The 27,628-nt window shown below is 39.5% G+C and overlaps 1 protein-coding gene across 1 annotated transcript in view; it reads left to right on the forward strand.

The window, feature by feature from the left end:
- LRP2 (LDL receptor related protein 2) overlaps positions 1-27,628 on the forward strand; it is a 195,337-nt gene that overhangs the window by 15,680 nt on the left and 152,029 nt on the right. The window contains exons 2-3 of the mRNA XM_028123757.2: positions 18,755-18,862; positions 21,348-21,470. Coding sequence (XP_027979558.2) covers positions 18,755-18,862; positions 21,348-21,470 — 231 coding nt within the window. The remainder of the gene's footprint in view (positions 1-18,754; positions 18,863-21,347; positions 21,471-27,628) is intronic.

Here is a 27,628-nt window from a genome sequence, read left to right on the forward strand (position 1 = left end):
TAGAAGATAGGCCTTATAACCTGCCTTTCTACCCCAAGAACGTTTGGTTCTTCACTTCTCAGGTCTTCAAAGCACAGATTGAAAGTGTCATGTTACAGAAAATTTCAAACTTCTGAATGGATCCAATATTTCCATTTCATGTGTTATGTATATGCTTCCTGCAAACCTGGTCCCATGCAGAGTTTATTGGTAAGGTCTTGTAATTTTGAGGATAGAATGATGGAACCAGGAGGCTAAGTAGAGTCAGGTGTGTCCTCTGGTCAAAGAGAAGAATTTCTAGGGGGAAGAGTATTTTAAGGTGAATACTTGGCTTTGTGAGGGGTTTTAGGCAGAATGTGTAAGAATCACAATTAATGATGTGTTTTTTCTTTTATAATAGTTTTCTTTTTATTGCATGAAACTAGAGCAAGATCAGTGAGAAGTTCAAGGGAGTGAGAAAGCTATTAGTCTATCTAGATTTGATTGATAATCGGTGAATATTGTCGTTAATATATTTTTTCCACAGACATTTAACTGAGGTCCTATTGTGCCTATAAGTGGAGACACAGTTGGAGAAAACATGTAAATAAACAATTGTGCTACATGGCAGCGACAGGTGCTATAATAGAGGTTTGGGAGCACAGGAAAGGAGTGATGAAGTCAAGTAGGCCTGAGGGGGCCAGGAGCCAAGGAAGATCACAAAGATAGCTCTTTGAACTGAGTCTTGAGGAGGCTGTGTCAGCAGGAGATGGAATTGGAAGAGTGGAGTCTTGTAAGACTGTGGAGGACTTCCTATGTCAAGAAGTTTGGTACCTTTGAAGAAATGTAAGGTGGGAAGTGCAATGATCTGACTTTTGTTCTGTAGAGATAATGCTTGCTGCAGTGAGGGAAAGCAGATCAGCCAGCTAAGTTAGAGGACAGATGATGAGGGTGGAACTAAACTTGTGGACCAGGAGGTGATGAGAAGGGTAGAGAGCCACCATGAAATATAGAGAAAGCTTTTATTTGTGGCTCTCTTTGATAATTCCTATTATTTGTTTTATAAGTTGAGATGCTTTATCTATGGGAATATTAGACATGTCTTTTTTTTTAGATAGTTCTTTTTTATTATTATGTTATGTTAATCACCATACATTACATCATTAGTTTTTGATGTAGTGTTCCATGATTCATTGTCTGTGTATATCACCCAGTGCTCCATGCAGAACATGCCCTCTTTAGTACCCATCACCAGGCTAACCCATCCTCCCGCCCCCTCCCCTCTAGAACCCTCAGTTTGTTTGTCAGAGTCCATCATCTCTCATGGTTCATCTCCCCCTCCGATTTTGCCCCTTCATTCTTCCCCTCCTGCTATGTTCTTCTTTTTTTTTTTTTTTAACATACAATGTATTATTTGTTTCAGAGGTACAGGTCTGTGATTCAACAGTCTTGCACAATTCACAGCACTCACCATAGCACATACCCTCCCCAATGTCCATCACCCAGCCACCCCATCCCTCCCACCCCCCACCACTCCAGCAACCCTCAGTTTGTTTCCTGAGATTAAGAATTCCTCCTATCAGTGAGGTCATATGATACACGTAGACATGTCTTTTCAATGTACATGCATATTATATACATTCATAACTACTTGATAGTATTTTCTTGAATCCCTGTGTCTTAAGCAGTTCTAGCTTATTGGCCATCTGGGCATGACACATGTGTATGTCTTTGGTTTAGCGCATTGATTCCTGGTTGGTACAGCTCCCTTAGGGAGCATCTGGGAATGTGTAGGATTATTTATTTATTAATTTTTTGGTTGTCATAATGCCTGAGTGTCACTGCTAGCATTTAGAGGATAGAGGACAGGGATGCTAAACCAGCTGTTAATATATAGGACAGTTCCATGCTACAAGGAGCTGTCTAGCCCCAAATGCCAGTAGTGTCTCTATTGAGGGTCCATCTTTGTTGATAGGGATTGAAGGAAGGAATAATACTACTAATTAAGGGCTGACATTTACTGAAACTTACTATATCCCTGTGATATAGTCATCATAGCTCTAGGGTTAAATCCTCAGGTCAGTCCAGGGAGGTTCCATCCCCATTTTACAAATGGGCAAACTGAGGCTCTGGATCTTGCATGTCTTGATTCTGTAACTTTTATTGAATACATACTCAGTTTAATACAATCAGTCAATCAATTATAAGAGGAAAAGGAGAAATAGCATTTGTATTGTGTGCTTATAGTTTATTAAATCTCAGAATACATCTCTTGGAAACATTTCGTCTAGTTTAGTAGAATACTGGCACAGTATCACCTCCAAGTGTTTTTTAAAATGTGGAAAATGTTTGATCACATTTACAGATTAGGAGAAAACTCTTTATGAGAAACTCTTACTTGATGGCAAAACAGTTGGTGCTCTATAGATGTCTTGTGAATTGAATTGATTCCATGGAGGCACTGAGTGGCTTTAGAGGGTGCTATGATCTTGCAGATTTGTTTTTTACTTCACATAAAAGGCCTCAAGCACTCAAGATCTTTGTAATTTGAAGGCATGTGTCAGTGATATAGAATGAAGAATGTGTCTCTTGGACATGCCTTACACTTTCCGGCCTCTGTGGCTGTTCCAGCTTGTTTCATCTGCCAGGCATTCCCTCCCTTTGGACCCACGTATTGTAGCTTCTATGCTCCTTCCTCCACAGGGCCTTTCTCCATCTCCACCAAATGTTATCTGAACCTCTCTTAGAGCACTTATCAAATTATAATTATTTATGTATGTGTTTTATCGCTTCTTCTAGAATAGGACCACTAATGCTGAGTTGTGCCTGCCTCCTCTGGTATCCTGTGTCTGGCACAAAGCCATATGGAAGCAGGAACTCGAGAAATCTTTGTTTTAGTGGGAAGTTAAAAGAACCACCATGAGCGTAGTAAAGCAATTCCATCACCTAGGGGAGGTGATAGGACTGTTGTTGCAGAGAAGATTTTGTTTGGCTTGAACGAGATAAACATTTGTTTCTCTCTTAATCTAACCAGCCGTAGAAGGCTGGTTTGGTACTCCTGTGATACCCATCTTCCTGGTCCACCATCCCGTGGTGGTGGCACCCATCCCTAAGGTCACCTCATTGTCCAAAACAGCTGCTGTGGCCATAACCATCCTAGCTCCATCCTAGGTAGTGGAAATGGAGGAGCAGAAGGAAGGGTGTGTTTTTGGTCTTTAAAAGAGACTCCTAGAAGTCCTGTACAATACTACTGCTTGCATTTTTACCTCATTGATTAAGACTCAGTTCCATGACCACACTTTGCTGAGGTCTGGGAAATGTAGCCTTTCAGCTAAAGGCCTTGTTCACTTGAATAAAATTGAGATTCTGTTCCTGAAGAGGAAGGGGGAATGAATCCTGGGATAGGCTACTTTGGTCCTGGCCATAGATGGTCAGGGGGACACTGGATTTGTTCAGCTTTGCAGATCACATTTTGGGAGGGACAGACAATTTGAACTGAATTTGGAGGAGAGAAACAAGGATAATGAGAGAACCAGAAGCTACATTATAGGAGGAATGATGGAAAAACTGGGGCTGTTTCTTTTGGAGAGGAGAAGAATCAAGGGAACAATGGCTAGCTCTCTCCAAATATTTGAAGGACCATCATGTGGATGAAGGATAAACCTATTTTATTTTTTTAAAAGACTTCATTTATTTATTTATTTGACAGAGAGAGACACAGCAAGAGAGGGAACACAAGCAGGGGGAGTGGGAGAGGGAGAAGCAGTCTTCCCGTGGAGCAGGGAGCCAGACGTGGGCCTCGATCCCAGGACCCTGGGATCTGACGTGAGCCGAAGACAGACGCTTAACAACTGAGCCACCCAGGCACCCCAGGATAAGCCTATTTTAAATGATTCTAGGGGATAGGAAGGAAATTGTAGGCATATAGCATGCACCAACAGAACGTTGGAATTCAACTTTAAGGTCTTTTTTTAACCTTCAACCTTATATAGTAGAGATCTATTACTGTGTATATTCATCTGTGAGTCTCGGATTTTGAGGTTAGAAATACTCTTGTTCTCTGGTTTCTTTACATCAGAATCGCCCTTTCTTAATGGTTGTAGTGGTGATACAGCCAGCAGTTTACATTATGAAAAGCTCAGGAGTTTTCCTCTTGTCAGATGTGGCCTCTGTTTACTTCATGCTTGGCTTTTTTCAAAATGTCATTGAGTCAGAAACGATTTCCACACGTACGGTGAAGTGAGAATTCTTAGACTGTAGACACTTAGATTTAAAGGATCAGAAAACACTTGCCAAAAAATAGTAACAATGATGAACATTTGTTGAACACTTAGTAAGGCCAGGCCAGGCTCAAACTCTTTTTTCTATCTTCATATTAACCTTAGAAGTAAGAGCTCTTATTATCCCATTTTTAGATGAAGAAACTGAAGCATAGATAACATGCCTGCCATAGTGTTGGTAGAGAGATGGAGCTGGGCTTTGTACCCAGGCCGTATGACTCCAGGGGCTTACTTCTGGAAAGTTCCTTGGCTTCTGAACAGTCTTCCCTTCCTCCCTCCTTTTTTAGGGTACTATATCAAGCACACTTCTTTTTTTAAAAAATATTTTATTTATTTATTTGACAGAGAGAGAGAGAGAGAAAGAGCAAGAGAGGGGACACAAGCAGGCGGAGTGGGAGAGGGAGAAGCAGGCTTCCCGCTGAGTAGGGAGCCCGATAAGGGGCTCGATCCCAGGAGCCTGGACTCATGACCTGAGCCGAAGGCAGACGCTTAACAACTGAGCCACCCAGGCACCCCTATCAAGCACACTTCTATCTGGTTATTCCAACTTTTTCTCTTAACCTTCTAAGGAATAGCTGTTGGCTTTTAGACACACTGGGCTGAATGGAAGAAGGGAAGTATATACTCTCACATTTGATTCCTTCATTAGCCAGCTTTGTAACACTGGGCCTCCTTGTGTGTACATATGCATATATGTACACGGGCACATGTACACACATATTCCACGTTGGTGGAATTGGTAAATCTTGCATTTCCAGTAGTAATTCTTTGAGTTACAAATAGTAGAGTAAGGGGTTTCAGTTTACAAAAGAACCCAAACAACAGTATTTCAATAAATCATGCTCATTTGTTATTTGAGTCTCTCTAGGCCTTTGGAATCATTGCTTTTGTGATATTTCTTTAGGACCTTTTCTTCAGCCCGGAGTAATCTAAAACAAATTCACTGATGCAGAGATGTCCCCAAATTCTCCTGGGAAGCTCTTTGACTGTATTTTAACTGGCCTGTGCATTTATGGAGAAATGCTATCTCACTGCTGAGATTTTTGGCACCAGTAAAGATGGTTGTGTACACGTGCCACCACCTGTGTGGTACCATATTAGGAGCCCTGATAAGATATTTTATCCTCCAAAAATCTGCCCCACCAAGCTGGTGAGGCAGGTATTTGCGCCATTAGAGAATACTTAAAATGCCACAGTTAGAAAATTCATTCCTTGAGGGCTTCCTACTTATGCCGAGAGTGCAAATACCCACGGAAGGTCTTTAAAAATCACTTAAACTTTGCTGTTAATAAGTCACTGGGAGCAGATTTGGGGGGTCAGGGTCGAGAACCATGAAAACTCTAGCCACATTATGGGGATCCAAGGGACAGAGAAGGAAAGGATTTTTAGACAAGAGCGCGGGAAATGAAGCAGAGGCAGGACCATTGAACTAGATAAGGCCCTAATTGCCTCATTCCTGGACTATCAGAAGAGCCTTTCAAGTTTAAGTTGCTTTTCCCCCTTTGTAACTTTACCCACCAATTTAGTGAACTGTTGAGTGCTCTTAGTAAACAGTGAACATAACGCTGCTCAGGGAAGAACTGGCTTCACTTAGTTTCTGGCAGGAGATGAGATGGTTGTGTTGGTTCACTTGAAGAGAGCCAAATTGTTGTGGGCTTGTTGTCTTTTTGGTGTTTGTCCGGACAGTTATGCTGCCTCCTTAAGAGCACACAGACTAATGGTCTACCAGAGCTTCAATACATGTTTGTTGGATTGAGTTGAGTTTGGAGCCTCTGGTCTGTGAGGTGGAGAATACTTCAGAAGGTGGTAAGGTGTCAGGGAAGCCTAAGGATGGGGTCATGAAACGGGGATATTTTATTCTTTTTTTTGGAAGGGTCAGATATGCAGCTTTCTCTAAAGCCTTTCTGATTCAACTGGAAGGTAACAACTTTATCATCTTAAGTTTTCCTTTGGATGTAGTGTAAAGGCATGATCACAAATTATTTTAGTCAAAGAGTATGTTTGCATTTTGTAGCATTTTCTATTATACAGGAGAAAGTTTAGAGAACTAGGATAATGAATATTTTAATGCTTTTAGGAAGAATCCGAAAGATCCTTCTTTTGAACCTAGGACCTGGAGAATTTCTGAACTTTTAAATGGAAAGCTTTTTAGCTTAGTTTCAGTTGATTAAAATCCTGAATTTCTTTACATCTTCAATTTCTTTATGTCCATATATAGAAGCATAAACTGAGGTCAGTAGGAAAGCTTGTATGACTCTAAAAAGGTAGGTCAATGTGTAGTATAATGATTCAAGATCCACTCTGGGAAAGCCTTTATTTATTTATTTATTTATAAAGATTTTATTTATTTATTTGACAGAGAGACACAGCAAGAGAGGGAACACAAACAGAGGGAGAGGGAGAGGGAGAAGCAGGCTCCCTGCTGAGCAGGGATCCTGATGCGGGACTCGATCCCGGGACTCCAGGTTCATGACCTGAGCCGAAGGCAGTCGCTTAACCAACTGAGCCACCCAGGCGCCCCCGAGTGATTTTAAAATAGAAGAAAAAAAAGATGCTCACTGTAGGAAAACAAAGATGCATAAAGAAAAACAGTGGTAGGCTTGGTTTTAGGTCTTCCTTGACCTTTTTTCCTAGAATAAATCTTGATTTTCAGTCTTGCCCTTAACTCCAGACTGGGCCAGTGGATAATTTCTTCTTGGGCAGGAGGCAAGGCAACCACCATCCATCCTTGCTTTCAATGCTGAGCTTCCTACAAGCAAGGTGGGTCAGGGTTTGGAAGGTTTCTCTCAATCAGAACAAAGATCTCTTATCTGGTGGAGGTAATGATCCCTGAGTATTCTATTGCTTAGACTGTTCGAGTTGGATGACGGGTAGGAGTACCCAGGAGGGAACCAGCCTTCATGGAAGGACTGCTGTACCTCTAGCATTATGCTGGTGGTTTATAGGGACCTCTTTAGTCCTCACCAGAACCTGATTTGCAGGTCAGAAACTTTGCAGGTAAGGAAACTGTGTATCAGAGAGTTTAAATCCAAGTCCACCAAGCTAAGCCAGTTAAGCAACAAATATTTATTGAGTGAAGAGTCAATAGTCAGTAAGACAAATAGTTCCTGCCCTCACGGAACTTAAAATGATGTCGGGACAGTCAGTACTATTGCAAGGGTTGAAACCCATGTGTGTCTGTTGGCTCTTAACCTAGTGTTTTCTCCATTAATACCTTATTTTAGCTCTTTTTGGTAAAATCTGAATTTCTTATTAAATTTAATTGAAATATTCTTTAATTATTGCAATATCTAAGGAGTTATTATGAATATCAGCTCATTCATTGTCTCAGGACTGTAACCATGGATACCCAATTTCTAGAATTAAGACAGCCAACTAAAAACTGTTGTTTTTTTCACCAAATCCCTAATACCAGTTTTATTTTTTTGTGATTGCCTTTTTAAAAAGTGTAATATAGACAAAAATCCAATAAATGATGGTTTTAATTACTTGTATATCAGTAAAGGTTTTATTGTATGTACTTTCTAGTATAGTTTATTACCGGAACCATTACTTTTTTCCAGGATTAAAATTCTAAGATTTTATTTTAATGCATAGTTAAAAATTTATAATGACAATAGGTTTTTTACTGTCATTACTTACGATATTTATCATACAGATTAGGTAAAATCTTAGGAAATACACTCTGCATTGTTTTTCCTGCTTCTGACAATCACTGCAGATGGACTTATAATTTTATTTAAGCTGCTCTTAATATTAGGACATTATAAATTCACCATATGTAGTCAGAAGCCTGGACACAATTTTATTACACACAAGATCAGTTGGAGACAATATAATAATGTTGGTTTGGTGTCAATAAGCTATTGAGTTGTTTCAAGTCATCGTAATCACATAATAACGCAAAGTGATGACATTTACAGAGCCTGGAAGTGATTTGGAGATCTATAAATGCTCCTGAGCCCAGGCATAAGAAACCAGGGCCAGGGGACTGCTAGTATAATAGATAACCTGCTGGTGAGGCATATCCTGAAATTCTTTTTGCTCAATCTTTAAGATCAATATAGCAGAGGAGACAGGAAATTTAGTTAATTCAAACGTGAAAGTCTTTGCAAATATAATAGATCCCATTTTATAGATTCCCAAGTTAACAAAGTCAACCCTACCTTTGATTCTGTGTAGGGAGACTAAAATCATGACTCTGTTGTGTTAGCAAATCTTATAAGAAAAATTGTAAATTTTGATTTGTGGAATCAGATGTTCTTGTAGTCTTTTTTTGGGGGGGGGTACAGAGTACTTTTTCCACTCCAGAGTAGTGCTGGATATAAATGTAATGTTTTGTATAACGCGGGGTCCCATCCTTTACCAAATAAGCAGAGAATGACCCAAACATATGCATAGGCTCCCAAGGATTTGGGGTTGACTTCGAGTCTTTCTGGTCTCTCATGCCAGGTCAGTATGGGAGATGATTGTTGAATTGTTAACTAGATCAGAAGAAACAGTGACTCTAAACAGCAGGATCCATTATCAAAGGCCACAAATCATCAAGGTTTCAAGCCTTTATCATTTTTTTGAAATCATCTTGGCTTTACCCATATATTCTAATGCATCACATACTGTTAATTCACTGGGCATCATCTGGGTACTAGCAGGTACTATACTGGGTGCTAGGATTAAAGGCATTTTTTTCCTTCCATTAGGAACTCACAAGTTTAGAATAAGGGCTCTGTTCATGGTAGAATCTTAATCTAATCCTGCCACGTTGCCATCACTCTTCTTTTGGTCACTTAATCTCATCTACTGCTTCTGTTCTTTAGTTTTCATATATCAGGTCATGGTGGGAGAATTTTGAACTTCTGCTTATAAATTTCTTTCTAAGCTATAACTTGTCACTAAAAGGGAAAAAATACAAAAGTACTGTGTAAAACATCAAAAAAACCAATTTTTAAAAAAAAAATGATACATTTAAAAAAATGATACAGTTTTATTAAAAATGTTGACTTCAGTTTACCAGATGATTAATTATCAGTACTTATTGCCTAAGAACAGGCTTTTAAACTTAGTGGTAGAATTATTTTCACATTCTTGCTGCACAGTATTTAAGAGTTTAGGAAAATTCTTTTTGGCAGAAACCATACATGCCCATAGCTAAGTCATCAAGGTTGAGTCATACCTGTGTGTACCCCAGCTGGTCTCCTAACATGTGAACTATGATAAAAGTCAGTGCTTGTGTAAATAACAGTGTAATGAGCCCTACAATAAGCATCAACATGCCTAATCAGAGTTGTCAACACACTTGCTTATTGACCTGGAAGCATTGGTTGTATCAGTGTAAACTTTATATAAACTGGTCTCTACTTTCTGAAAATGTACACATTTAGAATGAGAGGTTATTTAGTTCCTAGCATGAAATTTGTGACCTATAAACCCACTTAGCAATTATGTACTAGTCCAGTCTGGATTTGGGCCATAGCTAAATAATAATGAGTTACCATTTTGTACCAAATTGAGATTAGGGTGCAGGATGCTAGGTCTCATTAAATTCACTGTCTGGACGCTGATTGTTAACCTTAACACCCCTCCTCGGTGTTCCTAAATAACATGGAATAAGGGAGAAGGAGTACAGTAAAATGTTTGTATGATTCAGTCAAGAAGATCTATGTAGCAGTTACAACTGATTCAGTCTGTGACTTAGAGAATCACCAAATCCACCAATTGGGAATCAATTTCTCCTTCTGCTGTTCTTGTCATAATTTCCAGTACCAAGCCATTGTTCATTTGATAACCTGGTGATCTCATCTGCTTGTTAAAATGATCAAATTAGCATTGGTGCTTGCAGCTTTAACACATCTCTATCAACTTGATTTATGGTTCAACACTTGGGCCTAATGAATCAGAAAAACCCCGTTTTCCTGGTGTGATGCTGTCTATAAATGCAGTGTTTGGGTTGAGAGTGGGTCTGTCACACCGTTTATAAGCCTTGGGTAGGAAAGCTGCCTGTCTGTAGATGTGTGTAGTCCCTTATTTCTCACAAGTGCTCATTTTCTTTTTTAGTGTTTGATTCCATTCAGCCATTTTCCAGTAATTTACATTTGCTAGTCATGAAGCCATATAGGAATACTTTGGGCAACTAGGGTTGGAAATCAGCGCTTAAATCAGGGTGATTTATAGTTTTTGTACAAGTCCTGTTAAATTATTGAGTGCTGAAGGGTGTTTTACTCTTTTCTTATGTATAGTTTGATTCATTAGTTCCTTACTTACCCAAGCAGATGACTATTTTAAATTTTCTTCTGTTTGGATAGTGTTCTTTATAGCATCCTGTAAGTGTTGCTCTTTGGCCAGTAAAGAGGTAGATAACCAGTCAGTTCCTTGGGAGGGAGTGGGGATGAAGGTCTTGGGCTTAGTTTTCTTCCAGGTGGAGGAGGAGTCCATCCACAGGAATCTCAGTGACTTAGCTGATAAAGTACTACATGAATGATTTGGGGAAGTACAGAAAAGTCTTAACACAAACACAGTGTCTGGGTTTTGGTACTGGCTGACAACAAGTTTTCATTGCTGAGTGTTCTTGGTAAAAACTTGGAGATTCTTTTGAATGTTTTAGGCACTCATGTGATTGCCAGTTTATATTTTATTTAAAAAATTTTAAGTGCATGTGGCAGGGATTGGGAGAGGACATTTGAAGAAATTATTTTTTGTTACGGTAATTATACCGGTGGGGAAAGTTTGCCCCATAAAGCACGTGGGTCTATGGCTTTGTTTTTCATGACAGCGATCCTTTTACATTAATGAAGAGCTGCTTGAGGCTTTCAGATTTTCGGCTTGTTTTTTTCTGTGGGACTTCCCCCACCTCTGAATGGATAAGCCTGTGGACCCACCGTGGAACATTCCAGGGTGAAGCAGGCCTCCCTGGAGCTTAGATTCTTTATCACACTCCCAGGGGAGTTCATTTCAAGTTGCTGGTACTAGGAGCTGCAGCATGCTATTGCCCAATCCCAGGCTCTCTTATTGCTGGGTGGGAGGGAGTGGGATTGCTGTTTAAGAAATTTTATTATCTTTAGAAGGGAAGAATTTATTATAGGGGTTTTCTTAGAAGATCTCTTTCATGTGGGTTAAGATGTTTTGAGCTCTGAACCTCCAAGCTGCTTACAGGTTCTAAGTTGTTCTCAGCTGGGAGTGGTACCGCCACTCTCAAGGGATGTTTGGACATGTGTGGGGCTGTCTTTATTGTCACAGTAACCCCAGGGAAGGGCACTACTGGCATTTTACATAAGGGGGCCAGAGATGCTATACATCCTGCTTTGCCCAGGGCAGTTAAATACTTGGCCCACTCTAAATGCCAACTGTGTCCTCTCCAGAACCGCAGAGAAGGGTGATTTTATTTGTAATGCTCTGCAGTGCTGATTGATAGTCCGGTTGTCAGGACAGGAGGGGCTCAGTGAAAATGAAGTGGAACGCGAGAGACTAGGGGGAAGTGGAGGAAGGCAGGTAGCTCATGTTTACATGAAAATGGGGAAAATTGCTCAGTTAGAACAGGTGGAAACAATTTCCCACTTCTTAGATTGAGAGGCTACTCTGATGGTGCATCGCATTATTCTGCTGGCTTTCGGCCATTGAAAAGGAACTTTTTAAAAAATTATGAAGCAAATATTTCTGAATTCTGTAGGTTGCATGCTCAGAAACATTTAGCTTGGTGGGGAAAGGACGCTAGGCTACCTTTGGCGCACCTGTAGAACCTGCTGGTCATTTGTCATGCAAGTGGACCAGGCCTGGGCAACTGGAGGGGCTGCAAGATGAGACCCATCTTTGCTAGCAGCTTCTTTTTTTTCTAAGATTTATTTATTTGAGAGAGAGAGAGCATATGAGCAGGAGGAGGGGTAGAAGGAGAGGGAGAGAATCTCAAGCCAACTCCCCGCTGAGTGTGACGGGGCGGGGTGGGGGGGAGATGGGGGCGTTTGAGGCGGGGCTGGATCTGGTGACCCTGAGATCAGGTCCAAAATCAGGAGTCAGAGGCTTAACTGACTGAGCCACCCAGGTGCCCCATCTGCTAGCAGCCTCTTGGTGAACCACTGACCAGCTTACTCACCGAGCTCATTCACGCTGTGGCTCAGTTTCTGGGAAATGAAGTGGAGCCCCAAACCCCTCTCATGACCAAAGTCTGTATCCTCATCCAGGCTTACATCTACCCATAGCCACTTTTCGTTTTAACACAGGTACTGGCACTGGTGAGCTCTAAGCTTTCCTTCAGTCAACCCATTTGATCACCTCACTTTTTTGCTTGACATTTACGGTACTTTATTTTCCATCTCCCCAACCTTGTACTCCACTCACAAGAGTTTCCTTGCACTTGTCCTGCGGAGGCCTGCCCATGAAGCCCTCACCTATGTTGGGCTTTCCTCAAATTGTTTGGTCCCTCCTCTTTGCTTATCCTGCTCATCCACAATGGCCCAGTGCAGTCTTACTCTCCATCATGAAGCCTTCTCTAATTACTCCAGTTTGTGGTGTTAGTTTTTTTCTCCTTGAGATAAGTTGATTCTTACTGTCTGTGCTGCATATTTGGAACCAAATCATCTACAGTCATATGGCAAAACTTCAGAGCCAGACTACCTAGGTCTGAATCCCTGTTCCTCTGCTTACTAGTTAGTTGTGAGATTTGGTCAAGCCTCAGTCTCCTCATCTATGAAATGGGGCTATTAATACTATTGCACAGAGTTGTTGTGATGATAAATGAGGAAATCTATGGAAAACACTTAAAATACATGGCTAGTTTATATTATATAAATAACTTTTATCCCCAATAAATTAGTAAGCTCTGTTAAAAAAGGGCCATATCTTAACTTTCTTTGTTTCTTCCACAAGCCCTAGAACCATGTTTTGCACAGAGTAGGTATAAATTTTTTTTGTGGCTTTAGTGAATCAGTGAATCGGATATCATATTCTTTTTGTTTTTTTTTTTTTTAAACTGCGCTTAAATGATGTGTGTACATGATCACTCATCAAGTGGCTTTGTGAGTTTTGCTTCCAAGTCCTTAAATTCCTGAAACGTCTTCTTAATGTTGGTTTGCTTTAATCAGACATCAGGGCTCTGAAACAGTAATTTGGAAAAAAGTCAACTTAGTGGTTTGTAAACTGGGTTAAAGAAAAATAAAAAAAGAATTCTGGCCTCCTATTTGACAACCTGTTAGGAAAACCAGGCAGCTAGAATATTGCACAGAAAGAGAGTAGTAGGTTAGTTTGCTGCATATGTCTTGTTTCAGTTCCATCAGTCGAGCCCTTGACTATTCCACCAGTTGATATTAGGCAGAGCAGGGTCTTCTGCACAATTTGTCACGCTTGGCTGTCATGACTGCAGTGTAAAGTTTTGGAAATAAGCAAGTGACTCTCAGTCTTTGAAGGTAACAGGCCTTGTTGGTGTGGATAAGGTGTGAGAATTGTAGGGAATCATCACCCAACTTATAAACATCAAAAGTATGTCAAGGGAATAAAAATCAAGTACAGAAAAAGTGAAGTAAGAATTATGGATGAATTAAGGGATTGCCTCATGTTACATTTGCTTCTTTGAGCTCAGTGAATGTAGGACTATTAAAATGTCAGGTAATTTAATATGACATATCTTTAAAAAAGAGCACATGCACCTCCTCAGGTAGACCAAGTGTCTGGAAGGACCAGCACATGTTAAGAGGATCTAACAGGAAAATAGGATTTGCCATCAAAATTACCTTACTCTGTTAACTTTGGACAATGTTCCATTAACTACGACTTGCCTTTCTCTTTTGAGAAAAGAATTTATGAGAGAAAAAAGAAACTCTCACTAGAAAAGGGTAAAAGAATCAAACCTTTTAATGTGACTCAGTATTTTTCTTCTTCTTTTTTAAACTTATGGGCATTCCTCTTTCAAGTAATTTCAAATTATTCCAGATTTCATTTTCCTTTCTGTGGATTTGAGATAGCAAACAAAGTCTTAATAAAGTGTTATAGTTTGCCTTGATGGTCTTATGTATATAATGGTTTTATATATATAATGATACCAAGAGGCTGAATTTTAGGAAGAGGAAATTTCATTACCCGATGAATATGCATTGACTATCCCACATGAGCCTAGCGCTGTGCTAGAGGCTGTAAAGAATACAGAAGTAGTGTACTTAATTCAGTACTCTTCCCTGTGCTGGAAAAACAAATGACTTCTTCCTTCCTGTAGGCATTAACTGTTTCTCTAATATCTTAACACATTCTTAGTCCAACACTAAGACCAGAAAGCTTGGGATATAGCTCTTTATGAAGAAAAGATTACTCTTGTTCTTCTCCAGTTTGGGGCTTTATAAGGTTGGAAAACAAGTTTATTCCTATGTCTAATATAATTTTTCTTGAAGAGATTGAACCTCTTTTTTTGATGTCCCTGGGTTGCTTTGGATTGTAGCAAATTTTCCTAAGTCCAAGAATTTTTTTTTTGAAGATTTTATTTATTTATTTGACACAGAGGGAGAGAGACAGCGAGAGAGGGAACACAAGCAGGGGCAGAGGGAGAAGGAGAAGCAGGCTTCCCGCTGAGCAGGGAGCCCGATATGGGGCTCGACCCCAGGACGCTGGGATCATGACCTGAGCTGAAGGCAGATGCTAAACAACTGAGCCACCCAGGCACCCCAAGCCCAAGAATTTTTATGTGAATTATATGAGCATATGGGGTGGTATGGATTCCACACGAGCCTAGTTCACGAATTCAGTTAATGTGGATAGCAGCTTTGGAAAAAAGTCAAATTTTTACATTCATTCTTGAGCTTGGTGAAATAATTTCTTTTTCTTTTCCTTTTTGCTTTCTCTTTTTTGTTTCTTTGGTGTAAGGGAAACCAGAGCAGTGGTCATTATAGCACAAGTGCCAGAACTAGAACTGTTAGGTCCAAATCTTTGCACGTTTGCTGTTTGATCTTGGGCAAGTTACTAAGCTGCTCTGTGTCTCAAGTTCTTTGTGAAATGTTCATAATAATGACATCTATCTCATAGGGTTGTTATGGAAATTAAATGACCTGAAGTTGGCAAAATGCTTGGAATGGTGCATGCCATTTATGTGCCACATGAGTATTTTTCATCTTTGCACCATCTATTTTGATTCTTGGAAAGGCCAGGGCTAATGTGGAGGAAGTAGGGTGTTCATTTGGTCTTAATGGTTTCTTGTCAATGGCTGCCTGGTTCTTAACAAAAGTTTTTTTTTTTTTTAGGGTGGTGAGGGAGAGAGACAGAGAGAGGGAGAGGGAGAGAGAGGGAGGAGGGGCAGAGGGAGAGAGAGAATGTTAAGCAGGCTCCACTCCCAACATGGAACCTGATGCAGGGCTCAATCTCACGACCTTGAGATCATGACCTGAGCTGAAATCAAGAGTTGGACACTTAACTGAGCCACCCAGGCGCCCCTTAACAAAAGATTTTTATTTCAGTGTGGATTATGATGTTTTCTTCCTTGGCTCTTATTAGAGGGAAAGTATTTTAAAGTTCTGAAAGTTATTGTTTGCAAAATTACCTCTAGGTTAAAACTGGATTGATTGGGTATGGATGTTTAGAGGCCATTTGTTGAAAAAAAAATTTAATTTTGCTCTATTAAGATTTTTTTTTTCTCCACAAACTGTTTAGCTCCAGTGTATGAAATCCCTCTCCCTGCTTTTTTGGACTTCAAATTATTAACAATAAGGTGTAGATACCTTTGGTGGGGTTGAGAGTAAAGGCTACTTATTTAAAACAAAACAAAACAAATACAGTGCATACAGCTCAATTGAAATCAGGGGCACCTGCAATTGTTATTAGATGTGACCCAGAGCTTTTCACTAGTAGTTTGCTTTTAAATAGCACATACTCCCTTTATAATAAAATGAATGACAGGCTTCTGACACCAGTGGAGTGCTGGGAGGCCACCCAGCAATCAGTTTGTTTTTTCTGGAGAGGTATTTCCAAACAGTAGTCATTTGGGAGTTATAACAGGCATGGAAGGGAATATTGAAAAGGTGAATTTGACAGATGAATTATCATGGATCTGTTGATACATTGAGTAAATCGAGTTTGATACATTACTATAGATAATTGAATATTTGGGAGATCAAATGTGAAAAAACACTAACTAGGAAGAGTTAATTGAAAAATTTCCCCTATCAGTTTCATTTTTTATGTGTTTTATGTAATTGGCTTTGAAATAATTTAAAAAATGACTTTTGGGTATCTATTTTCTGTTCTTTTTATGGTGTGTTTAACTTCATATTTTAGCAAAAATAAAAAAGAAAACTTGACTTGTAATAAAAGTTGCTTAAGAATTGTACATATGTTATAACTGGCAATAAATTGTTTTGAGAATTTATTTTCTTCTCTCTACTCAGTTTCTAAGTTTATGCTTTTCTTTTTTTCATAGCAATATGAAACTCTTTGTAAGTAGACTGACCTGTAGATTGTCATAATTTTTCAACCAGAAATTATTCGATACTAAGGGAGACAAATGTACTGAACTTATGAATGTATTATGTTGGATTACTAACAATAGACCTAATTGATAAAAGTGATTTAATATATGTTGTGTTAATAGCTAAACCTCCAAAGCCCCTAATCTCCCATGGAAATATTGCTTTGTAGAACAAAATCCAATGAGAAGTTCTGGGATTCCAGAGTGAATTTGTACATTCCTTAGGGGCATTTTTGCAAGGGAGGTTGTTGTGTTTTAAAGGTAGTTGATAAGAGACCTGCACCACCAACCCCAGACCTGCACCACCAACCACCATCGTGCATTAGTCTATAGAAGGTATTTGGGTGTACGTATTCCTGTACCACTCGGTACCACCATTTAGCCAAGGGAAGTTTCTGACCATTTGCAGCATACATTATAAATCAGGATGTCACTACCAGACAATCAGATTTGAACATTCCATGAACAAAGTAGCCTATATCCCCTAGGAATAGATCACTTAACTATGTTTATGTCATGCTGTTGATATGCCTGCATTTACACAAGTCAGGATAGCACGTTGTTTATTTATTTTAGGAGTAGATAATCGATCTGTGTATTTACCTAATTTTGGGTTAATTAGCCAATAACTGAAATAGGTAATTTAGCATGATTGCTTAAATACATGGGGAAAATAAGTGTATTCTTCCAACCCCCCAGATTACTCCTCTACCACGTTGGGCTTGTGAAAGAATAATTTTGAGTCTTCTCCAAGTTGGGCTGATGTTGGCTGCTCTCTTTAAAAAAATTTCCTACTTGGCACATAATACACGGGGAAGTCACTGGTCAAATATTTGGGGAAACTTGGAGGATTTCCAACTGCCAAATTAGTCCCCTGGGGAGACCTAGGAAAATTGCTGGATATATTGGTTGAACGAAATGAACGTATTTAAGTTATGTTCTCTTTCTGGTATCACTAGGAGATATCACTGCTACTTGGGAATGTAGTAACTTTGGGGGCCAAATTTGTGCACTCTGGTTGGGTGCAGAGATTTTTTTGTTTGTTTTCTTTGGCTTAAAAAAAGTTTTTTTGTTTGTTTGCAGAGATGAGCTGACAGATCTGGTATCTTACAGAGTAGTTAAACAAAAAGCCAAAATATTGGTTTGAATCTAAGAATGAAGAACTATAAATTGCTGTATATGATTTAGTAATAAGAGGGCACTTAAAAAAATAAAGGACAGGGAACTGAAAAAAATAAAAAAGCACAGTCAAGCAAATGAAAATTACTCATGATGTTATCAGAGATAACCACCATTAACATTCTGGTCTTTTTCTACACTTTTTTTCTCCATATGTAATTCTGTTATAGGTAAAATTATACATCCTCATATTATAAATTTATCTAAATTACTTAGAAGGTCTACATAACCATCTTAATGAGTTCTTAATATGTCAAAATAAAGATAGAAAATTTTATCCTTTTCTTATTATTGAACATCTAGAAAGTTTGCAATTTATTGTGATATTGTGATTAAAATCTTCATACATAAATCTTTGTCTAATTCTCTGATTAGTTCCTTAGGGGAAAAAATACCTAAAAATAAAAGAACTAAGGGATGCCTGGGTGGCTCAGTCAATTAAGCATCTGCCTTTAGCTTAGGTCATGATCTCAGGGTCCTGGGATCGAGTCCCGCATCGGGCTCCTTGCTCAGCAGGGAGCCTACTTCTCCCTCTGCCTGCCGCTCCTCCTGCTTGTGCACTCTCTCTCTCTCTGACAAATAAATAAAATCTTTAAAAATAAAAGAACTGAGGAGAAGCACTCTTAAAAAAGCAAGATACATGCTGTCAAATTTCTTTCTAGATTGGTTACAGTAAGGTACACTCTAGTCAACCTTGTACAGAAATGACCTCTTCCCGCAGACTCTGAAATGGATAATACAGTATTCATTATAAAAATGTTTTCCTAATTTTTTAAATAATTCACATTCCTTTGATGACTCATTCATTGAATAATTTTTCATTTTTATAAAACATTTGTATTTCTTTGGTTAAATATCTGTTTGGGTAAGTTTTTCAACTGGTTTTCTTCTGCTTGTTGAGTTGCAGAATGTGGAAGTGAGCATTTCCGCTGTGAAGATGGGCAGTGTATCTCTGCATCCTGGAGATGTGATGGGACCAGAGACTGCTTGGACGATTCGGATGAAATTGGCTGCCGTAAGTGAGGAGGGGCTGGGCTAAGCTCTATTTCAAGTAACAGAAGTGCTTCGTGGTGAATCCAGCTGTACCAAAGACAAAACGTTGTGCCTTTAGTGATAGATTCAGGACTGGGCTCACTTTTGAGATCTCTATGGTTGAAGAGAACTGATGGCATTAATCATTCTGTTAGTCCCTTTTGAGGAAGGGGTTCAGTTCACATCAGTTTCTGTCTTAACTCTTAGCCCATGACCTTGATATTGAAACAAATTTGTGAGTAGTTTTCTGAAGCCTATAACCCTATTTCAGATTATTTACTCTGGAAATTTTGTGCACCAACTGTGATTTGTAATTCAAGGAAGAGTCTGTTTTTGTATAGAGGATGTAGTGTAAGTTAGGTGAATTACACAAAAAGATCACAGAAGAGGCTAGTGTGGTTTTATATTTAAAAAACATTACAGTTCTTGGGCGCCTGGGTGGCTCAGATGGTTAAGCGTCTGCCTTCGGCTCAGGTCATGATCCCAGGGTCCTGGGATCGAGCCCCACATCGGGCTCCCTGTTTTTCGGGAGCCTGCTTCTCCCTCTGCCTCTCTCTCTCTGTCTCTCATGAATAAATGAATAAAATCTTTAAAAAAAGAAACATTACAGTTCTCATAACCATAGGAAACAGACTGAGGGTTGCTGGAGGGGAGGGGGGTGAGGGGATGGAGTAACTGGGTGATGGGCATTAAGGAGGGCACGTGATGTAATGAATACTGGGTGTTACATACAACAGATGAATTACTCAACTCTACCTCTGAAATTAATAATACATTATGTGTTAATTAATTGAATGTAAATAAAATAAAATTTAAAAAAAGAATGAAATCCATTGGACTTTTCAGAACCTCAAAAAATTATAGTTGAAAGCACAATAGTATTGTAAACCAAAGTTTAATTATAAAATCACTTTTACATTATTTCTTCATTTAGTTCTCTCAGTATTCTGAGACAGGTTTCAGATTAGGAAACAGAGGCATAGTGAAGTTAAATCATCCATTAAAGGCCTCCTTCCTGCACAAATCCCAACCCTTAACATCTGTTGGTTTCTTAGCTGGCTGTATGTGATCAGTTGCACTCCTGCAATTTCATTCATTCTGATTTGTGAAAGACAAGGGTTATCATCCAAAACCCAAGAAATCAGGTGAAAAATTAATTTGAATTGTTGGCCATCTGGTGACACAACGGAACAAACGTTGACGTGTCGTTTGGATCATGATGCATTTGAAAATGAGAGAAGGATGGGGAATAGGTCTGTACAGTACTTCTCAAACTTTCATGCACGCATAAATGGAGCACCTGGGGAGCTTGAAAGTGCAGGCTTTGCATCCATGTTTGGAGTGGGACCTGAGATTCTGCATTTCTACAAGCTCCCACGTGATGCTAATGCTGCCAGTCTGTGAATCACATTTTGAGCAAGGGAACAGCTCTATTTGTAGAGACATGGTTATGTGCTATCCATTCGCTTCCTCTGGGCTTCCCAAGTTCATTTTAGGTTAAACACTAGGAGCAGAAAAGCAAGAAATGGGTGTTCTGGGATAGAGGAATAAGTGAATAGTTACACCAACATCTCCTTAGATATTGTTAATGTAAAATGTAATAACAATGTTCCAGAACAATGACAATAGCAATGATAACAATGACAATAGAGATAGCAACTAACATTATACTGCACTTGCACATACATTATTTAACTGATTTTTTTTTTTAAACTTTCTTAACATTCTTTTTTTTTTTTTAAAGATTTTATTTATTTATTTGAGAGAGAGAGAGAGAATGAGAGAGAAAGCACATGAGAGGGGGGAGGGTCAGAGGGAGAAGCAGACTCCCCGCCGAGCAGGGAGCCCGATGCGGGACTCGATCCAGGCACTCCAGGATCATGACCTGAGCCGAAGGCAGTCGCTTAACCAACTGAGCCACCCAGGTGCCCCTATTTAACTGATTTTTTTAGCAAACTATGAGGTAACTACAGTCCCGGTTTCATGGTGCATAAATGGAAGCTCAGAGAACCTGCCAAAGATCCTAAGGCAAGAAAATTGTAGAAATAATAGTTATTCAATTCTGGGTCTTCTTTTCCAAGTCTTATGTTTTTTCAATTCATCATGATGCTTTGCAATTGGTTATTACAAAACATTTCAAATAATTTAACAATAACTCATGGTTAATTTTTATTTAAATTTAAAATTTAATATTTTTTTGTCATGGCTTTCTATGGATGTGTTTTGGCTGTTTGTTTTATTTGTATTTTTGTGTTGCTTTGGATCATCAGTTTGTTGTGAGGTCATTGCTGAGATTATTTGGCATTGAATGCTGATTAGAGTCCACAGACTGTTGTATAGAATTGTTTACTATTTGCCGTCAAATATACTAAGCAGGAGTTGACATAGATTCTTTTGAAATAAGCACTGCTTGTTGGCATAGTAGGGTGGATGTTTGACATAATGAGTCCTTTTCTGGTTTGTTTTAGCTCCTCCTTCTTGCAAGTCAGACCAGTTCCTATGTCAGGGTGAAAGTCTATGCATCCCTAACTTCTGGGAGTGTGACGGTGACCAGGACTGTGAGGATGGCTCAGATGAACATCAGCATTGTCGTAAGTGCTTATAGAGGGATTTTGTTTTGGCCCCCTGGGAACCTAAAATCTAACCTGTTACAGATGCAATAACAATGGGATGATTTCTAAATGCTGAGTTGGAACTTACTGGACAGGGGATCGTACGTCTAGGATACATTTATTGATATCTATGGGTGGGGTCTTCATTTGTGTGGTTGGCAGCGGGATGGGTCCTTTTGCTCCTGCAGTGCACTCTGCATCGAAACCTTCTATCCCTTCGGCCTCAGTATTAAACTATCTTCTTTTTGATCAAGTGGAAATGGAGCTCATAGCTAGGTCTGTTGGAGGCAGTGTTGGTCGCTGCCTCGGTGACTGTGGGTACAGCCTGCAAGGATGAGCTGCAACAAGAAGGAAGACGGCAGCGATCAGGAGGAGCTTGGCAGCTGCTGCATTCCTGGACACTTAGGGGTTTCAGGACGGGAAACTGGAAGAAACTCTTAAATTCTAATTTCTTTGGGCTCAAACTGGAAAAAGAGTTTGAAATGAGCTTAAATAATTTGGATGAGAGAGTCATCTTGGGGAAATGTAAGATGGCAGCCTATGAGAAATATGCCGTGTGTATCATTCTTTTGCTTTCTCTGTTAAGGATATTTATACCTTAAAATTATTCCTGTATCAATGAGGATATATTTGGCTGCAAAGAATGAAAAACACAACTCTTCAAAAAATTAAGCAAAAGGGGAATTTATTATCTTACACAATGAGAAGTCTAAATGTAGGGTTGTTCCAGGGTTGATTAATTCCCAGTTCAATAACATCAGCCCGTTTTCTCCCACTTTTCTGCTCTCCCGTCTTCAGCCTGCTGGCTTTTTGTGATTGCATGAAGGCTGTAGAAGTCCTGGATTTCATATCCCTATAATCCTAATTTGAAGATCTAGAGGAGAGAACATGATATCCTTTCCCTGTGTGTGTGTGTGTGTGTGTGTGTGTGTTTAAAATGATACCCCCCAACAAAAAACCCCCAAATAAAAAACCAAAGACCTTTTAGAAGTTCAGGTTGGACTGAGATGGAAATTGGAGAGAAGATATCAGACTATAAGGAACGATCTCAGGCTCCTGACCCTAGTTGTCCTGTAAAAAGAGGCTAGCTCTGATCATTGCGGGGCAATTAACTTTGAACCTCCCACACATTCTGTTTCATTAAATGCACATCCCACAAATCATGCACATCTATCATCACTCTGTGTTGAGTTTTAAGATGTCAGCCAAGATCCTGTTGGCATTTTTACAGTCATTGCCCACAATGATCAAAGAAGAAACAGATGTTTTTGATGACTACTTCATGTGAGAACTTGTTTAGTCACTATATGACTAGCAGTGGAGATTCCGTGGCCTTCAGTAGGTCCTGGATACATTTATAAAGCTTGGAATTTAGCCTAGGACTTTTGAGTCCAGCATTGAGTGTGAACTCTTTTCAGTCAGGCCAAGGGTCTTTTGAGAAAGAGAATTCTCAAAATACCCATGAGTTCGACTTTAGTTTAAACTTAAAATGAAGACTGTATACTTAAACAGCCTGTTAGGGCTTGTCAGTGTTGGTCATGGGGTCTTCCAGCAAAGGGATGGTGATATTTGGGACAAAGTAATTAGGGGGAAACTAGCAAACTATGTAGGGCCGTGGAGGGTGGTGGTGGTGACAAATGAAATCCCGAGGAAGGTGTGGATGGGAGCTCATCAAGGCCAACCAGGAGCATGGCATGTCCAGGTGAGGTGGAATGGCAAAAGGGGAGACCAGATCTGAAAGAGGGAGATGGGGGATGGTATCTCAGAAGTACTGAATGGTGGAATTAAAACTGTCAGGCATAGTAGGGCACAGGAAAAAACCTTTGTTTGTAGGAAATCTATCTGGCCAAAACTATTTTCTCTCTAGGCCCTCAAAGGTTCTAGGGGAAAGAAGGGATGACCTGCAGATAGTGAGTACTCAGTGGGAACAGGATGGGACTAGATTGTGAATCTCTGGAGAGCAGTGACTATGCTTTATTTGGCTTACATCCCTAAGACTTGTTATTTTGTCTAGCAGATAGTAGGTTCTTGATAAATGGGTACTGAATGAATTAATGAATGATGGGTTATTTATCTTTTGGCTAGATTTGCCACTTTTGGTTCCATTTTCTCTTGCTTCCCACACAAAGTAGGAAGAAAGCTGAGTGGTAGATTGTGATACAGTGTAGTGGATGACCCCTTGCTAATAATAATACTTTGCAGAGGGGATACAAACTCCTAAGGAGAACTGCTTGGGAAAAGAGACTGGAGAAAACTTTATCACAGTAATTTATAAGCAACGTTACATACCATTTTAAATGACAATGGATTTCAAAAGGTAAATCTTGCATTTTTTAAAAAAGATTTTGTATTTATTTGAGAGAGAGAGAGAGAATGAGAATGAGTGTGGGAAGGGGTAGAGGGAGAAGGAGAAGGAGGCTCTCTGCCCAGCAGGGAGCCTGTCGTGGGGCTTGATCCCAGGACCCTGGCATCACAACCTGGGCCGAAGGCAGATGCTTAACAAACTGAGCCACCCAGGTGCCCCTAATTCTTGGATATTTAATGATATAAAATTCTTTGTTAGACATCCTTTAGCTACAGATTGTGCCACCATTACGTTCACTAAGGTCACCAGAGAACTCCTGATTGTCAAGTAGAGTGGACGCTTTTCCTTTTTCATCCTTGGATGGACTTTTCTGTTGCAGTTGACTCTGACAGTCACTCTCTCCTTGACACTACTACCTTGGCTGCCATGACTCCTCAGTCTCCTGGTTCTTTTCTGAATTGCTTTGATCGTTCCATTTTGTTTTCCTCTTCTGCCCAGCCCGTGAGCTCAGAGCCCTGCACTTAGCAACTCTTCTCACTCTACACTTTTCCAGGATAATTTCAACCAATCTTATGACTTCAAAAACCCTGGATAGGCTGATGATACCCAAATCTATGCTTATGACCCAGATTTCTTGCCCACACTTCAGCCTTGTATATTCAACTGCCTGTTGGATATCTCCAGGATGCTTCAAATTCAAGGTGTCCCAAGTGGAGTTAATAATCTCCCCTGACCAGGTTTTTCCTTCTATATTTACTGTTCCACGTGAATTATCTTTTCATAGAAATAAAAACTGACTATAAGACACTAGCAGAAAATACAATATCAGTCTCAAACTTTAGAAATAGGCAGATCAAGGCCATTTTCCTTGTTTATCTAGAATGTTAAGACACATTTCATCATGAAGGCATTTTATTAGAGGAAATATAAAGATGGCTGTCAGTGACATTAAAGATGTAATCAATTAGCAAGGAAAGGAAATCATAATCTCTTAGGCACTACAGCTAGAAATTTGGAATTATTCTTGATTCTTCTGTCCATATTTAGTCAGCAACTCTGGCCTAACACCTCCAAAGTTCACCTCTTTCCCATTTATGTCGTTACTGCCAGCAATCTCTTATCTGGGTGACTGTAGCAGCCTCCGGAGTGGCCTCCCTGCCTCTAGTCCTATGCCTCCTCAGGTTCTCCCTGACACTGATACTAGAAAGATTTGACTAAAACCCTGAAACTCTTTGGTGTGTATCACCCCAAGAAGAAAGCTCCAACTCCTTAACATGGTTTACAGTGGCTTCTAAGATACGGCCGGTGCTTATTTTTCCACGTCTACTACTTGGCCATTCATGCCTTGAAATTGCCATGTGGGGTCACATCAGTGCTTGTAATTCCCTTGGGCATATCATGCTGTGCCTTCTTTGACCTCTGTGCATGCTGCCTGAATGCTTGTTGCTAGACAGTCCTTTCCTTTTGACCTAGCTTCTAGCCGCTTCTCCTGTAAGACCCAGTGCGGTGTTACCTCTTAAAGGAAGCTGTCCCTGTTCACACTCTTACCTCAGAGTGAATTAGGCACTCCTTCCTGATCCTTCTATAATTAGTTCCTTGGGTGCCTATATTGTTTTCTAATTAATTCTTGAAGTGTTTCATAGAAAACTATGAGCTCCTTGAGGGTAGGGACTGTGCCTCATTCATCATTGTATTCCCACTGTTGGTGTACCTCGTGGCATGTAATAGGCCCTCAGTAGATGTTTATGTAATGAGTGAGTAAGTGAATCCTAGCATCAGACTGGTTGATGGATCCATGTAATTTTAATTTATCATTTCTCTATGTTTGAAAGAGCTTTTAAATGCTCCCTAATAAACCCCTTTGAAATCTTAAGCTCAAAATAGAGAATTGCTTTGGGCTTCAGTTTAAGAAGAAAGCCAAGATACTTAAAATAATATTGGCACTTGATTTAGTTTTTCTTCATATTTTGTTTGAAAATACTCAGGACTTGGCTTTTTTGGAAATAAAAAAAGTTCTTTAATTTTATGTGGAAATTGGCAATATATACTTAAGTCAATTATAGGGAATTTAATGAGGAAGTATTAATCTTTTTAGCCTTAATTTAGACAAAATTGAGTCGGCTTTGGGCGGAACTCAGACATTTAAGTGACTTCTAGAAAAGTTGTTCCATTCTAATTTTATTAATATAAGGTACTGGGAGAAAACATGAAATTATACTGTCAGAGTGTCAGAAATTGGAAAAGTCTTGTTTGCTGTTCAAGAATTACATAACACATTCATAATGAGATCATTTTATTAAACAGAAGGAACAAGAAGACGTGAAAGGTATAATCAATTAAGCATGGAAAAGGGTGGTAATTATGGATAGTTTTTAATGTCTTATCATAACATGGTAACCTTTATATGTTTGAATCTTCAAGTGTCAGCTCTAAAGCTGTGATTGATTATCCACTTTTCTTTTTTTTTTAAAGATTTTATTTATTTATTTGAGAGAGAGAGAATGAGAGATAGAGAGCATGAGAGGGAAGAGGGTCAGAGGGAGAAGCAGACTCCCCGCTGAGCAGGGAGCCCGATGTGGGACTCGATCCCGGGACTCCAGGATCATGACCTGAGCCGAAGGCAGTCGCTTAACCAACTGAGCCACCCAGGCGCCCCTCCACTTTTCTTTTAGAAAAGGTTTTTCTTAAGTTGAGATGATGGCACACCGCTTAACAGATACATAATTTCATCAGAAAACCAAATTTTGCTGAACCTAAGTATCTTTACTATATAGAAGTATAGGAAACTCTGTAAAAATTCAGGGGAAAAATTTTTTCTTCCATTTGATGATTATGATTTTTTTCAGTCTATCACATTTTCCCCATTCCCCAAATGTTCTCTTTTTATGTGGACAGTTGAAAAATCCCATGATAATTTCTGCCCCAGGCTTACAGAGTAGCATTCACATGATGCTTGCAGCATCAATTCCTTAGATTTGATCTGTTGTGTCTAGAGGCAAATTTGATAAACTACTGATGCCTTGCTTTTACCTACTGTAATCAACATAGGATAAAAACAAACTAGTTTAAATTGTTTATAAAACTGATAAACATTCGATGTAGAGAGTCATATAATAAACTAAAGAAAATATCACCCATATTTTTATTTTTTTAATTTATTTTTTAAAGATTTTGTTTATTTGACAGAGAGAGACACAGCGAGAGAGGGAACACAAGCAGGGAGAGTGGGAGGGAGAGAAGCAGGCTCACTCAGAAATATCCACTGTTATAACCCTTTGGCATATATCCTTGTTTAAACAAGTATTAAATGAGGGGGAACCTTACCGATCCCTGACTACTACCTATATCTGCAAAATTCTTATTTCATTCATCCCTTTTACCATGTAGGTTTCAATCTATATTGTATTCTCCACACATGTTAATAATTGTCTACACTAACATGTTTGAGTGTTGATGTGATCCCGTGAGCTTTTTAAAAAGATTTTATTTATTTATTTTAGAGAGAGAGCACATGCGTGCCTGGGTGAGTGGGAGTGGGGGTTCGGGGGGAAAGGCAGAGGGAGAGGGAGAGAAGCGACTCTATGCTGAGTGTGGAGCCCCTGCTTTGGGGCTCAGTCTCAGGAGCCTGAGATCATGATCTGAGCTGAAATCAAGAGTTAGATGCTCGACTGACTGAGCCACCCAGGTGTCCCGATTCTGTGAGCATTTTGATAATACCCTGATGATAATATCTTTGCTTTTGCATTGTGAGCTGTCTCCCTTGGTGTAGCTGGGTAACTGCTTTCTGAGCCTATGAACTTTATGTTCAATATACTCTCTTGCCTTTGCTTTC

The sequence above is a fragment of the Eumetopias jubatus genome, unplaced genomic scaffold (assembly GCF_037043125.1).
Source record: "Eumetopias jubatus isolate StellerSeaLion01/CBP00866 unplaced genomic scaffold, mEumJub1_p1.0 scaffold_3, whole genome shotgun sequence".
In the NCBI taxonomy this organism is placed as follows: Eukaryota; Metazoa; Chordata; class Mammalia; order Carnivora; family Otariidae; genus Eumetopias; species Eumetopias jubatus.